This window comes from Neolamprologus multifasciatus, chromosome 7 (assembly GCF_963576455.1).
Source record: "Neolamprologus multifasciatus chromosome 7, fNeoMul1.2, whole genome shotgun sequence".
Lineage (NCBI taxonomy): Eukaryota > Metazoa > Chordata > Actinopteri > Cichliformes > Cichlidae > Neolamprologus > Neolamprologus multifasciatus.
The window spans coordinates 49,508,668-49,526,134 of NC_140445.1; the positions used below are offsets into that span (position 1 = coordinate 49,508,668).

At 41.0% G+C, this 17,467-nt stretch overlaps 1 protein-coding gene across 2 annotated transcripts; it reads left to right on the plus strand.

Annotated features, from left to right (window-relative positions):
* The first annotated feature begins 4,518 nt into the window (after nt 1–4,518).
* On the plus strand, nt 4,519–16,522 carry c25h12orf75 (chromosome 25 C12orf75 homolog). 2 transcript variants are annotated; one of them, XM_085167832.1, is made up of 6 exons: nt 5,036–5,681; nt 9,724–9,748; nt 11,570–11,605; nt 11,927–12,006; nt 12,762–12,792; nt 12,899–16,522. In XM_085167832.1, exons 1-5 carry the CDS (start codon nt 5,639–5,641, stop codon nt 12,764–12,766), a joined length of 189 nt encoding a protein of 62 aa, XP_085023958.1. In that variant the 5' UTR covers nt 5,036–5,638; the 3' UTR covers nt 12,767–12,792; nt 12,899–16,522. The 2 variants fall into 2 exon arrangements, with proteins under 2 accessions (XP_085023957.1, XP_085023958.1); XM_085167831.1 differs by lacking the exons at nt 12,762–12,792; nt 12,899–16,522 and having other exon boundaries at nt 4,519–5,681; nt 11,927–12,753.
* Nucleotides 16,523–17,467: the final 945 nt, after the last annotated feature.

Genomic DNA, 17,467 nt, shown 5'->3' on the forward strand with positions numbered 1-17,467 from the left:
AAATCAGGGTGGAAAATAAGTATTTGGTCAATAACAAAAAATACAACTCAATACTTTGTAACATAACCTTTGTTGGCAATAACAGAGGTCAAACGTTTACTATAGGTCTTTACCAGGTTTGCACACACAGTAGCTGGTATTTTGGCCCATTCCTCCATGCAGATCTTCTCAAGAGCAGTGATGTTTTGGGGCTGTCGCCGAGCAACACGGACTTTCAACTCCCGCCACAGATTTTCTATGGGGTTGAGGTCTGGAGACTGGCTAGGCCACTCCAGGACTTTCAAATGCTTCTTACGGAGCCACTCCTTTGTTGCCCGGGCGGTGTGTTTTGGATCATTGTCATGTTGGAAGACCCAGCCTCGTTTCATCTTCAAAGTTCTCACTGATGGAAGGAGGTTTTGGCTCAAAATCTCACGATACTTGGCCCCATTCATTCTGTCCTTAACACGGATCAGTCGTCCTGTCCCCTTGGCAGAAAAACAGCCCCATAGCATGATGTTTCCACCCCCATGCTTCACAGTAGGTATGGTGTTCTTGGGATGCAACTCAGTATTCTTCTTCCTCCAAACACGACGAGTTGAGTTTATACCAAAAAGTTCTACTTTGGTTTCATCTGACCACATGACATTCTCCCCAATCCTCTGCTGTATCATCCATGTGCTCTCTGGCAAACTTCAGACGGGCCTGGACATGCACTGGCTTCAGCAGCGGAACACGTCTGGCACTGCGGGATTTGATTCCCTGCCGTTGTAGTGTGTTACTGATGGTGACCTTTGTTACTTTGGTCCCAGCTCTCTGCAGGTCATTCACCAGGTCCCCCCCGTGTGGTTCTGGGATCTTTGCTCACCGTTCTCATGATCATTTTGACCCCACGGGATGAGATCTTGCGTGGAGCCCCAGATCGAGGGAGATTATCAGTGGTCTTGTATGTCTTCCATTTTCTGATGATTGCTCCCACAGTTGATTTTTTCACACCAAGCTGCTTGCCTATTGTAGATTCACTCTTCCCAGTCTGGTGCAGGTCTACAATTCTTTTCCTGGTGTCCTTCGAAAGCTCTTTGGTCTTGGCCATGGCGGAGTTTGGAGTCTGACTGGTTGAGGCTGTGGACAGGTGTCTTTTATACAGATGATGAGGTCAAACAGGTGCCATTCATACAGGTAACGAGTGGGGGACAGAAAAGCTTCTTACAGAAGACGTTACAGGTCTGTGAGAGCCAGGGATTTTCCTTGTTTGAGGTGACCAATACTTATTTTCCACCCTGATTTACGAATAAATTCTTTACAAATCCTACCATGTGAATTCATGGATTTTTTTTTCACATTCTGTCTCTCACAGTTGAAGTGTACCTCTGGTGCAAATTACTGACCTCTGTCATCATTTTAAGTGGGGGGGAACTTGCACAATCGGTGGCTGACTAAATACTTTTTTGCCCCACTGTAGCTTTTCAGCTCTAACTTTGATAATGAACTATGCTTGAAGTCTGGTAAAACAGCAATGCATAATGTCTGGATAGCCTCTTTAAATGAAAGAATGATTCAGCTAACCAAAGACCACCCTGAAAGGAGCAAGCTGCATTGCCACTGATTATCTGGCGTACAGTTAATAATTTTTGCTTTTCTAGGGCTAAAGTAAAGCCCACCTAGTCAAAACATACCTTAAAAGTCATACTAAGTCATACTAATTTTAGCATGTTAGCCTTCTAACAGTTCCTAAATAGTGCTAAGTACAAAGTGTAAATGCAAAATAGACTGAGAATATCTCAGTCTTGTTGATATAAAATAATTACACTGATGTTCATGAGGTAAATGTGATCACTATCCCTCTGTCAACCTTCCTCACAGATAATGCAGTTATAAACCTTGTCAAGGTGCCAAAGCAAAAGTCAGACGAGCACCAAAACATTTAGAACTTCTCCTGCAAACATAAAGGGGATGACAGACATCTTTTGAAATACTGACACATTTTTATCCAGAAGATCCTCTGCTTTCAACTCATACCTCTGCCCAGTAACCATATAATCCCACAGACTAGTCATACAGATCCTTTCATATACATTTAAAACAGCTGTTAAGAAAGCAGATTGCTTAGCTAACGCCTGGGTGTTAATATATATTGTGTCACGTTTATTGACACATATATTGTGTCTCAGTGTGATTTGGAAATGGCCGTTTATTCTTTTGTTTCTCACACTTCGATTAATGTAATTCATTATTGCTTTGCCCGAGGAAATTATTCCTGAATCGGTTCTCAATGTTACTACGAAACTACTCACCGGGTCCTCTATAAGGTCCATTGTGACGCCGATTTGATCTTCTTCATGCTGGTAAAATTTAGGGTTCAGTTTTGGTCATCACATTTAGAGCGCTTCATAATCAGATGTCCTGGATTTGGATTTATTAGTCTTTTTTTTTTTTTTTTTTGCCTGTCCCGTTTGGCTCTTTTGCCATCAGAATTATTGTCTAAAGGCGAAGAAAGATGCCCAACGGATTTTCTTTACCAAATTGACCATCCCAGCTTTGCCGTAATGGTCCATTTGATTCACCTTTTATTCTTTATTTTATTTTCACTTGCTGAATACGGGACAGACTTGACTGGGGGAAAGAAAAGGGAGAAAGAAAGAGGGAAAGAAAAACAATTGAGAAGAGGGACAGGGGAGAAGGGCAAAAAACAAAAACCAACAGAATAAGCAGAAAAAAAAAATACATATATCGATCACCTGGATCACCTGTTTGAGAAAAGAAAAAAGAAAACAAGCAGAAGAAAACGAGAGTAATACAATAAAACACATCACAATGATATATGGAAATATGACAGTAAATACTAAATATTAAACATTATTGTGCAGCACGTAAGATCAACAGCACAGTGTGCTTTGAGGTAGGAGCCAAAAAGGGTGTAGTTTGTGTGTGTGATCACCCGTGTGTACACCTGTGAGCATGGACGCGCTTGTTTCTTAAAGGTTCCTTCATGTAATGATCTGCTAGAGGGTGTGGGGGGCCACTGCCCCGTCCTCCAGGGCATGAAGCAGGTATGGAGGAGATCAAAACTCCAGACATCCAGAGGCCCCCAGAACACAAGAGACCAAGGAAGACCAACAGAGGGGCAGCCGTGCCACTGTCCCAGAAAGAGCTGAGGAGAGTCCCAGATGAGGGGTCACTCAGCAGCCACGGAGCAGAAGCCAGGGGGGGTTGCAGTGACGTGCCCCGTGAGCTCTGCCGGCAGCCAGCCTGTGCCTGAGTGACCGAGCCCCAGGCCGAGAGGCCGGGGGCAACCCCACCTCCGAAGTGGCCCAAGCGAGCCCCCAGGCTCCAGGCCCCGATAAGCAGCCGCCAAGGAGTGAGCCGGTGTGCTACCTGGACGCCCATCCCCGGACACAAAGAACCACCAAACGCACCGATTGTCTGAGGGAGTCCGTCCCTGTCAGGGGAAGTGGTGGGGGGAGATAGGCCTCCAAACCTTGGAGGGCCTGAGATGTCCTCAGAGAGGTGGCGTCTGATACCCAACCTGACATATGGACACAGACATACAGGCACACACAGATACAAACATCCATTCCCACCCTCATGCTCTCATATGCACTTACTCCACACTCAACCAACGTGGAGACAGCCATAAAGAGACGCTGTACCACACAATCACACTCCCCAAGCGTACTCTACGAACCGTCTTCTACATCATCCACATGCAGTTGCTAGGTCTCTGAGATCAGCTTGCTGGCTGCACCTAGATCTAAGTTAAAGACAAGAGGAGATTAGGACCCACCAGCCCACAATCACCTTTAATTAGTTTAATCAGTTTATACTGTTTTAATTGTTATGTCTTATTTTGTGACTTTTGATCTTGAACACTGCAATATAACTATACAATGCTTACTTATTTACATGGCCTAAGGTCAACCATCCATGATGATCTCTTGATCAGATTGTGTTGAGACCTTTTCTGACAGTTCACTGCTCTTGTGTGCCATAAAGACTGGATGTGGTGAATTTCATGCAGATGCTTTACCACTCAAGGTCACTTTCTTATGATTCTTATGGGTGGCTAAGCTTGGAAGTACATCCAAGCTGGTGGAAGCTGCTGCTGCTGTGTGTGTGTGTGTGTGTGTGTGTGTGTGTGTGTGTGTGTGTGTGTGTGTTGGGGGGGGGGGGGGGCTCCGTGGCATTCTGCACTCCTTCATTGTGGTAGCAGCAAACCATTCCAAGTGGCCGCTGACTTCCCTAGGATCTCTTACGCCCTGTGTTCTCACAAACGCTATCAGCTCTTGCTGTGTAAGGAGGTGAATCAGGTCCAAAGCTGATTTTTGCAGCCCACCTTTGGATATAGTTGTTTCCTCCCGTTTTCAGTCAGTGTGTTAAGCTAACCAGCTGCCAGTTTTACAATGAACTGACAGATGGCAGTGTCATCAGTCCTCCCACAGCGCACATAAAGAGCAAGCATGAGGCCAAAAAGCATTTTTACTATGTATTTTACTTCAGATTGCAATGGATTGTGCACACACAAAGTCTTCTTATTGTTCTAGACACTTGTAATTGTATATGAGAAATTTGAATAAAATTAGTCTCACACATCAATTCATCTACACATAAGAATCATCTCAGGCCTGTTTAAAGGCCTTTGGAAATGAGTCCATCTAGCATAAAACAGAAAGGGAATTCATGATGTCTTTTTTTTCCTCTGGGAACTTCTCATTTGAATTTTAAACATCTCGACTCCCATTATAATATAGATAACACCGCTAACAGAAAGTGTGAATTGGTTTGACTGGTGCAGAGTGCTAATGTAATGCTTCTTGCCATCATACTCTACTCATGTGACTGTTCTTGCATTTTAAGCGCATACATCGTGAGTGAAAGGAAGAACAGAGATGTTCTGAGAATCACTCGGGGCTATAAAGAGGCCTATGCACGACCCTTTGTGGTTCCACTTGTTCACTGTTCAAGGTTTTTCCATATTCTCATTCTCACTGATTGCCAGCAGCTCAAGTATATAAACTTTAGGTCACGAGTGAGCATGAACGTGTGCGTCGCCTCTGTAAAAAAAGCACAAGTATTGCTTCTCTATATTTTAGCATACACAGAGCACTTTGGGAATTTTACAGTATGCCACACAAACATGCTGATATATTGATGCCATTCAATGTATTCCAGTTTTTTTTTTTTTTTTACACCTTTATATATAAAGGAAGCTCCTTATTGGTTGGCTCTCCCTCCGCCCCCTTTCCCCTGGTTTCCCGGGCAACCTTGTCAGGGTGGAGGAAAAGAGCAAATCATGTGAGGGTAAAGCATCTTTCTCTCTCTCTCTCTCTCCCCTCATTCCCCCCTCTCCCTCGTTCTCTCTTGTCAGTGAGTGTGGTGTGTGTGTATAAAAGCCTCTCTCGCCATGCTGTCACTTCACTCTGAGCTCTTCATTGCATCGCAGTAGGCAGGCGCAAGGGTTGAAGACAGGGGAGGGGATACAACCAATGGAGGTCCCTGCTAGGCATTTCCTTTGACCTTCCCTCCCTTTGTGCCTCTGTCACCTCTCCTGCCCACTTTCCCCTCTTCTCCCAGTGTGTTGTACATTCCCCTCCTGTCGTCCCCGTCCATCCACTCATTAAACGTGTCCGCTCAGCTTGGACGGTGGCTGCATCGATGCAAAATGGGTTGTGGCAATTCCTCAGCCACCAGCACCACAGGAGGGGGTGAGTGTTTCAGGAATCTCTGTGTACATCTGTTTGTGTGTGCAATACTGGGTGAGCGTGTGTGTGTATGAGGTGGGCGAGGGGGTTGGAGGGGTTTGAAAGAAAGAGTTGCCACTGTATTTGCAGCGATGGGAGAAGATGTCTTGAATGTCAATGAAGTGTGTCGGGGTTGCCCTTGCGTTTAAAAGAATGTGTGTGTGTGTTTGTTTGGGGGTGGTCTCTCGAAGCCATGGGTGGCAGATCGATCATGAAGGATCTCCCTCGTCTGAGGCACCTGGATCTGAAGAATGCGCCGCTTTGATGCAGATCGCGGCTCCTGACACCATAAATGTGGCGTTAACATCTAAGTGAACAGCTTCTCTCTCAGCATCTTAGTGCTTGTTTGAAAGGGTTCGCTGAGGATGGAAGACAAGCAATTTCACTGACATCCATCCATCTTTGTCTTCCCGCTTGACTGATGTTTGTTGTGCCCTATAAGCAGGCGGCACTAAAAATGCCTAATCAACAGCCAGGTTCATTCATAAAGCCTGGAGGACATATTTGAATGGAAAAAAAAAATCCTGTATCGCGTGATTTTACCAACTCTCACTGGGCTATCGTGCTTTTCTGTTTGTTATTTTCCTCATAAAACACCTTTCTTAGTCGATTTAGGCTGATTTTAGACATGTTTCAAGTTTTGCGAAGTAAATCTCTGGGCTCCAGAGTCAAATTGAGGTAACTATTTTCCTGAAGTATCTGCAGGATTACCTCACCCACCACTACCTATTAAAGCACGGTGTGTGTTTGTGCTTCTGCAAATGTGCGTGTGTGTTTGCAGGTACCTAATCAGTACTTAGCAGGTGCTTTAACAGAGCTCAGAAAGCTACAGGGAAACACAGTCCAGTGTTGTTTTGTGCTTTAAATGAGATCCACCTTGAGGTACACAAACAGCATCTCGGCAGTTGTGTGAGTGTACTGTAACTGTGGTTTGTTTATCTATGAAGGACAGCAGCTGTGTTTGTTTCTGCATGGCAGGCCCTAGCCACTTTTTCTGCTCTTAGAGGTCAGCGATCAGCACAGTGTCAAGGGCATGTGACATCCTGTCACTCTGATAAATTTCGACTAGTGGCTGCACTCATTTGTCCATAGAGGCTGACACCAGGTCAGAATCAAGTGTTTCGCCTTCTGTAAAAAAAGATAAAAGCATTTCAATCGATGAACAATTATTTTGTCCCTATGATTTGTTCTGTTAGTGATAAGTTGCATATATACACACACATACCTGTAACTGGAAAGTTAGCCTGCAAGTATTCATCACAGAGATCATTAAGTTCAATAAAATTAACTTTGCTTTGCTTTGATTTTAGTGAGGGACAACGTCAAACCTACAAATGCACATTTTCAGGTATAAAGTTTAAGAACTCTGATGTGCAGCTGTTATTTTGCTTACAAAACTCAAAATGACGGCTTTAGTGGTTCTATATCACATTGCCTGTCCCTAGTCTTATGCACCCTGATGTGCTGCCTTGGATATGAATGAGCTTTTGTCAGGCCACTGAATAGGCCCTGTGTCATGTCAGCATTCCCTCTACGAGGATAAAATGTGCTCTAGCCTATTTGTGTGTAATGTAGATTATCCAATTTTCTACTATTGCAAGTGATTCTTGTGGTGTTCTTTTCAAGGTACATTTCTACTCTTATAAATAAGGTATAACATGAAAAAAGCAATTGAAGGACACAACTGAGGCTTTTGTTCCACCGCTGTTGTCCATGTGCGACTGTACATTCAAGAAAAAAGTCTGATTATCCTCCTGCAGAATGCATTATGATGTTATTACAATTCAAATCAAGCTCAGTTGACTGCCTGCAGTTTGGCAAAGCACAAAGTGTTCTCGGTCCATAAAAGAGTCAAACAGCATGGAGATGAGCTCAGTGGGTATCTGCAACTGAGGCATCATACACTGTATGTCCAAAGTTATTTTACAATATGTTCCTCTTTGTAGATCAAGTCATCACGATGGTTCTTATCAACCTGTTAACGTGCCATGTCACAAAGCTCAGATCATCCCAAACTGGTTTCTGGAACAGCTCATTTAAAGGCTATGAGAATCACAGACATCTCAAACATAGGCTGTAAATGCTGTTAAATTGGGAATGTTCATGCTGTGTATTTGCAGTTATAAAAAATGAATGAATAAATCCAGCATTAGCTATAACTTTGGTCACTAAGTGACCAAAGTTATAGGTGTGCAACTACCTCCACAAAAAGATTTCAGTAAGTAAATAAATAAAACACCAGCTTGCAGTGATGTTGTGAATATTATTGTGAGCACCAAAGATTAGTGTCACCAATTCAGTATCCAACTAAATGTGAAATAAGGCCAATATCACATCTTCTGTTGCTGAATTATGGTGCTGAGTAATGGCCAGAAAAGCATTTTTACAGAACATTATAAGGTCACAGAAGTTCACCGGTCATCACCTCTATTTGATCATATTAGGCATTTCTATTTGTCACAATTTGCATATGAATTTGAGTGGAAGTCAAAAATATGTTGAGTGAGGATCTTTGAGCACCAGATTCTAATCAGTTGATCCTTGTATCCCAGATTTAACACACTTCCAACCAGGTGTTTCCGAGATATCCTATCATTTCCTGGATATATGTTATTGTCCCAGTATTTAAACGTTGTACATTGTGTATAAGGTTTAGTGTGTGATCTGTAAAATGTTAGCTGCTGAAAAATGTTCTAAGGCATTAGAAATGAATATCAAATATTACCTTTTGAAATGTAGTGAAAAAATTAAAAGCATCTGATAACAAATAACGGCTTTAAATAAAAATGTCTCTTTACCTTAAAAGGTTGTCTCATTCGCAAAATTTAGACTGCACTAGCTAAGTACCTTCTGTATCGTGCAGCTTTTTATTTTAATGGACGGATATGGGTTGAATGTGTGTGTGTGTTATTTTTTTCAAGCATTTCCGAAAATGACCACGTCTCTGTAAATCCTGTATCTTAGTCACTGCAGGGTGCACTAAATTGGGTCCATCCTGTTGTTCAGCAGCAACATTTCTCAGTACAGGAAATGCATCTGCTGTGACTGAGGGGAATTGCAGTTAGGTAGTCAGCAGTGTTTACTTGAGTTTAAGCAACAAAAGCATTTTGAATATAGTTGGCAGAAGTTGTGGTTTTGGTTAACAGTTCATTCAGTTTCAACAAATAACAATTGTAATGCCTGGTTGAATTTCATGTTTGTCGAAACCGCACGTGATAATTACACTGGGAGGGGTTTGCTCTACACCTTTCCGAAAATATTGCCAGTTAACGGTTCACTTTCGTCACCCTAGCAATTAAAGGAGCCAATAAAGTGTTGAATTTTTGTAAGGCGAGTCTGATAAGTGTGGCAGATACAGAAGTAGTGTAGGCATTGTTTATGCACATTGAAGTATCTAAAAATACAGTAGCCAGTATACTGGGCAAGGCCTTGTTTTGCTCACAAAACAGCCTCTATTCTTTGTGGCGTGGATTCCTCTAATGACATATTTGCATTACATCACTCTTGTAGAATCGTCAGCTGCACATTCATGCTCCCTTTGTGCTACTGGACATATTAGCAGTGTTATGCTGAATGCAGATCTGCTTACTTGAGATACTCTCAGGTCCACCAGACTCGTCATGAGACCAGTGTGAGACAATGTTTGTGATGTGGTGTTCTGTCATACTTTATGGGAACATATACTGGGAGCATAAAGGAATCAAGTCATTGTAGCACATTGGGTGCATGGATTTTTACCCTTGAGACATTGCACTGCACTCTTGGAGCAAGATTGACAGATTGGAGAATGATGTATGAATGACGCTGGTGCATAGGTGTTCCTAATAAAGTGCTCAGTGAGTGTGTAGTTCACATTCAGTGACTGTTGATTAAAAACCTGCTGTGCAGTTCACTGATTGTAAATGCAAAGAAATTAATTATCAGTTTGGTAAAACACACCCGCTTTGACCACTTGTACATTTTATAATGGAATGAAATTAACTTCTGGCTTGTCATCTGTTCTCAGGGCCAGCAGAAGCCTCCAAAGATGTGTAAGTACTTAAGCCATTTTCTAATTATTTAAAGTATTTCTAAAACTCATCATCTGCAGGCTCCAGGCCTTGAAGGTTTGCATCAAATTTTACACTGTACAAAATTAGCTTTATGCCTCAATGCTGTATATTAACACTGACACTTAGGGTCATTTAACAATGGTAAATATGCAAGGGATTTGACAGTAAAGATCATTTTTAATTTACATGTGTCTTGACGCATGCTCAATCATCCAGGTAAGAAAATCTCTAAAGGTTGATTCTGTTCATCTGGACGTAGCGTTTTCAGTGGGAGAAATGTTTTGTCACTCATCCAAGTGACTTCTTCAGTCTCAGCTGACTGTTTATAAGATTAGGGAACCCTGCAGTCAGCTGAGACTGAAGAAGTCATTTGGATGAGTGACAAAACGTGTCTCCCACTGAAAATGCTACGTCCAGATGAACAGAATCAACCTTTGGAAATTTACATGTGACATGTGAAGTTGGGCACCACAGTGGTGTGGTAGTTAGCAATGTTGTCTCACAACAATAAGGTCCTGAGATTGACTCTGCCATCTGGCTGGAGCCTTTTGTGTTGACTTCACATGTTCTCCCTGTTTTTGTGTGGGTTCCTCCTACAGTCAAAGATGAACAGTTAACAAAATCTTAGGCAGCATAATGTAAAGTATGGTTGGTTACACCGTTGTGCAATAAAGAGGATGTACGTTGTATCACAAGACAGCTGATCAGTTTGTTTCATTAAGTCATTTACACAAGGCATTTTGTAGAGGTTTATAGCAAATTTGGCAGTTTGTTGTCAAACAATAACTGTAATCTGGACTTTTTATTCAAAATAGAATTATAGACTTATAGACTTTATTCTTAAAATGATTTTTCCCTCTAATGTGGCCCTAATACTCCTGCGTAGTTTGCTAACTGCAAAAATTAAACGTAAATTTACTGTGGGTCCAAAAGTGGATTGTCCCAGTTGACAGTGACAGAAATATTTAATTTCAGACTAACCACTCTGCTTTTGTTGTATATACTTTTGGTTAAAACTAATTGATTTTGGCCAACAAATAGTTTTGTGTTCTGTTCTTTTGGGTTTTTTTTTTATTTTTTTTATTCTAATTGAAATACAGAAGATATACTTTTCTTTGCTATCTAGAATACAGTAAAAAGCTTTGGGAGGGGCAGCTTTTTCCAAAGCATTTCCTGGAAACACTGTGTATGTGTGTTTGTGCTTTATTGTAGTTTGTGTGTGTAAGTGTGTGTATTCTCCTTCATAACCACCTGAACAGCCAGCACAGGACCCATGAGAGCTGACAGTAAAGCATTGACTCAGTGAAGCTAATCACAGGTATCTAGGTCTGTACTACACAGCAAACTACCACACAAAAGCTCATGCACACACACTCATGCACACATGCACCAACACACACACTCACAGAGCAAGACACATTGTTAATGGAATAATATACTCACAAAACTGAAAAGTGTGATAGAGCTTGGCTTGCATAGGGATAGTGCACACAGTGAATAAACCTTCACATCGGCTTCATGTTGTTACTATGTTTGATCTTAATGATCAGCCACCACATCAAACCTGAGACCACTTTAAGTTTGTTGTTCAGCAGGCCTGAAATAAAACTGGTGGTTTGGTTTATAGAAGTTCCTGACAGTGAAGTATTCCCTACAGGGCTTGAGCAGCATACTGAAGATTTCTGAGGCTAAGCAAAAGAACAATGTTTGCACTTTCTCTCTATTTTGTATATTTGTGATTTTTTTTAAATTTCCTCTCTGCTCCCATACGACCTGACCTGTGCCCATTCTCTCAATCAGGACAGAAGATCCCTCAGCAGAAGATGAGAAAAGAAGGTACTTTGTAGCGCCCTTGAGTGCACTTTGCTAAGACGACTATACTTGAAATGAAATATACTTTAAATTTTTTATCGCAAAAATGTCAAATAGTTTGTTTTGCAGCATTCTCATAATAAAGTGCAAGGTCTAAACAAGTAAATGAACAATAACTCAAAAAATAAATGAATAAAATGATAAATGAATTTCATTTAGAGGTCTGTCAGTTTGATGGGATACTGGTAATGCTATTAAAAACATCCACTAAAACAAAAATCAATGCCATCTATGGTTTTAAATTGCTACTTGGTCTTTAAAACCTCTCCTCTGCTCTCCTCTCAGGAACTATGGTGGTGTGTATGTAGGTCTGCCAGCAGACCTAACGACTGTAGCTGCCAGCCAGTCCAAAGCTACACGTAAAGGTGAACTGCAGCACGCATTACGTACATGAATCTCTCACATTTAGAAGCAGAACTCGGTGTGGCGAACAGTGAACTGTTATACCGCCGACATCTGGCAGCCTCTCAGGCATCTCACCACATGAAACCCCGCCACCACGTGGAACCACGTCACCAGCAGCGTCTTCGGTTTTATTTGACCTTTATTTTTACTGAATATTAATGAGAAACATTTACTTTGCTATACCCAACGGGGTACTGATATTTGCAAAGTTAAATATAGTTGACGACAATTATTCTGTCCAAAAATTGTATTTTTAATCAACATGGGCTTTACAGAGAGCCACATTTTTGTGCATATTTTAAATGTTATTCATTTTCTCTGTTTACAAAGTAAAACATCTTTATGTATGTAAAGGACTTTCTGATGGAGAAATATAAGTGATAAACTGCCGTGCCTCCTGAATTAGAGTAAACTCACATCGCTCTTGCGTGTTGCGGCCCTGAGGGCTTTCTTCTTGCATACATGTCCTTGTGCTCATTGAGGTTAAATATAATAATGGATTGATTCAGTTTTGTATCCTCTGGCATGAGAAGTATTGGCTCTTGTTTTTATTGAAGCCAAGATGTTCAAACTGCTGGGTGTGGAGTGTGTGGGTGTTTTTCAACACAGCCTTGACTGTGAGACAGAAACACCAGAGAAGAATAAAAAATTTTTTGTCAAATAATTGTCCTATAAATATCTGAACACTGACTCAGTTGTTTCTTCCTTCTTGCAGACTAGCAACCATTCAAGGAAACGCAACAGAGGTACCTGAAATATGAAGCCTCTTTGTTCGGCTTTTAACATTGCTTATTCAGTGCAAAAGACTCATGTGAAAGCCGCTGACTCCATTTTTCTCTCTCATCTCGACAGGATCCTGCATATTAATTTACGTACAAACAGTCACATTACAAGCAAAGAGCATGTAAGCCCTATGATTCTGCCCCACCACAGACTGAATAAAGTCTCAGGCACTAATACTCTACGAAGATGTGGACGGCCTGCAAGGGCTGGGGGGATGTTCCCTCACAGAGTAATGGGTGGCAAAGTGAAACAGAGGTGCACATCAGAGGCCTGCAAGTGGACTGTATCATCGCCCTTTACTTTGCAAATACTAGGAAAGCACTCAATCTGGGACTAGCAGCTGTGGACAGCGGCACCGGACTTATCGACAGTCATCTGGATTTCTCGGTCAATTCACTGGAAATTTCTCTTTCTCAGGAGGAGACAGATGATCTAGCCAACTTACTAAATAACTGGGTGGGGGCTGACACACTCCCAACAGCCCTCTGCAATAATAATCACTGATCAATGATTCATTGTGTGGCAGGGATAGAGTTATAGAGAGACAGAGATAAATCAGAGTTACACACACACACACACACACACACACACACACACACACACACACACACACACACACACAAAAGCAGCAAACACATTCCTGTTAACGTATAATAACGGAACATCTCAGTGTTGTTGAAAATAGTGCTGATTGCAATCAGGGTCCTGCTGCTGCAACAGAAAAGTCTGAAATGACACTGATTTTAACAATGGCTCTAAATGTTAATAACAGCGACGAGTCAAGTCGAGGGTTTCACAGATGATGTTCCTAAATGTCCCGAGTGCAGCAGGCAGGTCGTACCTGATGTTATCACTTAGCTTGGCCCCAGACTGATTATGTAACCACAGCATATGAGTCATGATACTTAGAGGAGCTCTCCCCGTCCACCCGTCTCTCTCTCTCTCTCTTTGCGTCCTTCTCAATTGTCTGCAGGATTGTATTTTCCTGTTCCCCCTGTTTATACACTGCTTGTGGCTCATTCACATAATTCTTATAATTTTGCTCCAGATGTAGAACTGACACAGTTTCTTCAAATCTCACAACATCCATGTATGTTACACACAACTGAAAAAAGAGAAAAAAAACATGTCTTAATATTTCATATTCATTTGCAAAAAAAAAGGAAAAACAAAAATAACCAAAAAATGTGAAGAATAGAGACAGCCGCCCGAAAAAGTGAATTCTTTTCTCTTTGGTGAAACTGCCGTTGTAGCAACTCCATTGAATGTATTATAATTCTACTTTATACTGTATAAGCATAGTTGTTTTATGTTTGTTTGCTTTTTGTTATCTTTATATGAAATGTGTTATTTTGTATTTTTTTTAGACTGTCAACAAGTCCTAATGAAAAAAAAAAAAGAAATCAAAGATTCTTGTGTCTAACTTAGGCTTTGCTCAGTCCACTCTAAGGTTGAGATAAACTCTGCGACCCTGTTCACACTTAATGCTAAAATGCTTCTCGGGCGATTGGATCAAGATTGGACTACAGCGACACGTTGCTGTTTTATATCTGCGAATCTGTGACAATCATGTGTCTCCAGCTGCCTTTGCTACTGTTGAACACAGATGTTTCATTGCCACTCAAGTGCCAGATTTACTTTAGGTCAGCAAAGAGAACGAGAACTAATATTTGTGTACGAGTTATTCCGGCTATTGATATTGTAATTTGTGAGACAAAATGAAGGAAATGTTCTGTCTGCAACAAGGACGATGCTTCATAACAATTTTCCAGGTTGTTTCTTGTTTTAGGCAATTCAGAAAATGAAAGCATTGACCTTACAATAAATATGTGGCTCAAACCAACACAGAAAGCGCTTTGAGTAAGTGGATCAGATTGCATGATATTGATTGTTCTTTATCTTTATCACTGTCCGTGTGTAATTTGATCCCAGAAGGTGCAATTTATAATCAAGTGTAGGCAGAGTCTATGTGTTTCTCCACCATATTGTTAAGAGATTTCTTTTTAAAGAATTTGGGCATTGCAGGAACAAATGAATTCTAATAGATGGTGCATTAGTAGATCAATTCGTTGTTGGGATCGGTCCATTTGTGAAGTTTGTTGACCTCGAGAAAAAAATACACAATATAATCAGCCTTATACTTTAACAGTAAAACCTCATCAAGCACTACGATGTTCCCAGAAAAGAAAAAACACATTACAGCTGGGTGAGCATTAAGGTCAAAGGTCATTTGTCAGCCAGACTCTTGACAGTTCTCTCCTCTAATGAATGTACAACATCTTCCACTGACCAAGACTTTAGGGGAGGGTGGAAATAGGCCAACTTTAAACACTTGAGATTCAAGAGATGTTCTGTCTGAGCTACACAAAGCTCTTTATACGCCTGTCTGTGTAGCTCTGACTGCCTCAACTGACCAGCCTCTTAAAAATGAGGACTTGTTTCACCCTGCCAGCACACAAGCTTACTGTTTACTGTTTTATCAGTTTTTATTGCGGGTGGCGCATCGCCAGTTATCAGTCGAGCTGATACCAAGGGATTTCGTGTAGTGTCTTTTGCGAGCCATTTGTCTACTCACATTGTTGCAGTGTGTGCATTGTTCACCTGTTGTAGAGACAGATTATACTGCAGATACAAAGAGCTGCTTCATGTACTTTGTAGTTAATGGTGAATAATAAAAGGAGCTGAAGTGTGCCTACAGTGCCAGATCACAAATTTGATCAGCAAACCCACCTGAGACGTTGCATTTTTGCTGTCCCTTTTCTTTGATGTCTACATTTTTTCCCTACCGCACCGGTGGCCTTTGGCTTTTACAGCGTGTTGTGCTGCCTGCCTCTCCCTCTTCAATCAGCCTCACGTTGCCCTTTATGGTTGTTCCTCCTGTATATGATGAATGTCACTGCCTTTGCCCTATTCAGTTAGCTTAACAGGGACAAGGGGGCAGAATGTGGATGAATATAACCGTCTGATGTCCTCTACATTAAAATGCTGCTGTAGTTGCTGCAGTACAGCGTGTTGAATGTAGTAGGGGTGGGCTGTGCTTATAGAAGATTTTTTGGGGGAGGAACTGCTATGGACGTCAAATGCTAATCAAAGCTAGCTACCAGCAACCTGTTAGCTTAGCGTAAACTTTGGAAACAGGGAAACAGCCTACCTTTAAAGGTCACCATTTAACACATAACATCAAAAGTAAGTTTTAAAAGGACACGTCTGTTGATACAAGCAAGAAAGGAATGAAATGCCTTTCTTCAAACTGTAATACTATTCCTTTTGTGTATTAAATAAAATTCTTACGGTTTAGTTGTATAATGATGCTGAAAATTCTGGACACCACCTGGAGTCAGAGTAGCTGTTAAATATTTTATTTATTCCAACACTAGAAAAGACCTGAAGTAGTCATAGAAAGCCCTCCACCCCCCCACCAATGTCACTTCATGGTTTTGACCACTGTAAAATTTTATGATTCTCTCTCAAGTGAGGTTCTTGGGTTGTTCAATGATGTTCTATGCTTAAAAAACATTTTAGGGGATATTTATCATGTCTGTCTTTCACACATAAATAATATTTACTGATCACTCCTTTCTAAACCGATTCTATCAATGATGCTGAAGATTAAAAAAATGTGACTGCCTCTGTGCAACAAATCCACAATTTTCTGATTGAATTATCAACAATTAAAGACTTTTATACTGTCCGCACACAGCTGTGTTTATTGATTGTGGTCTTTGCTGAAACGTATCTGCCTCCTGTAATCAATAGGCTTCAGACTTGAGGGATTAAAAGTGTTCTTAGTAAATATTCCAGACTGCATGAAGAAATAGAATAAGATTTGCTAACTGCCGTGGGCCTTTGTGCAATAAGATCAATTGCAAGTTCATCTTGATAATTGGCTGTGCTGAGATCGCATGAGGAGAGGAAAAGAGGAGCAGGCTGGGTTCACTGTCCCCTCTTTTACTGCATGCAAACAGTTTGAGCCTCTCCACTGGTCACATATCATGTTCTGCTCCTGGTGCAGAAACTAGAAAATATAAGCTGTGCGTGAAAAAGAAAAAAAACAGAACTTCCCTAATAAGTAATCAAGGGACATATATCTGCAGCATATAGGACTGACTCGCATATGAATGAAATTTTTTTTAATCATATATTCCATTTTTCTCATATATTGTCATATACATAATAGCCTTCATGCACATATAAAACATCCCAAAGAAGCAGATGTGGTTCTCTGTGACATGCAGTGTTAGCTGAAATACTTTGTTACACAAGCTCTGCTAAAGAGTTATTTCTTCCAAATGACAAAGGGCAAAAATGCTAAGTTCTAGTATTTACTGAACTCTCGAACTCTGTCTATTGAAAAATGTGTCCTTTGTGTTACGTCACAGACTAATTACCTTGCATTTTTTAACTTTAAGATGAACAAAATCAAATAAAAAAAATCTATTCAGTACTTAAATTGTTCTGAGACTAGAATTTCAGTCAGAGAAATCTCAGCACTGACAATTAAAATCAATGCCACCTACAAGACTAGGCACCATGAGAGACGGGAGAAAAAAAATACCGTAGTCTGTATTTAGTAATATAAGTGAACAAGCTGAGTGAAACGTCCCACTCAACAGAACACCAACATCAAACACAACAAAA

Coding starts and splice junctions, on each gene's coding strand:
- c25h12orf75 (XM_085167831.1), top strand. CDS start 5,639: ATGGGTTGTGGCAATTCCTCAGCCACCAGCACCACAGGAGGGG. Junction 5,682..9,723: donor CACCAGCACCACAGGAGGGG/GTGAGTGTTTCA, acceptor ATCTGTTCTCAG/GGCCAGCAGAAGCCTCCAAA. Junction 9,749..11,569: donor GCAGAAGCCTCCAAAGATGT/GTAAGTACTTAA, acceptor TCTCTCAATCAG/GACAGAAGATCCCTCAGCAG.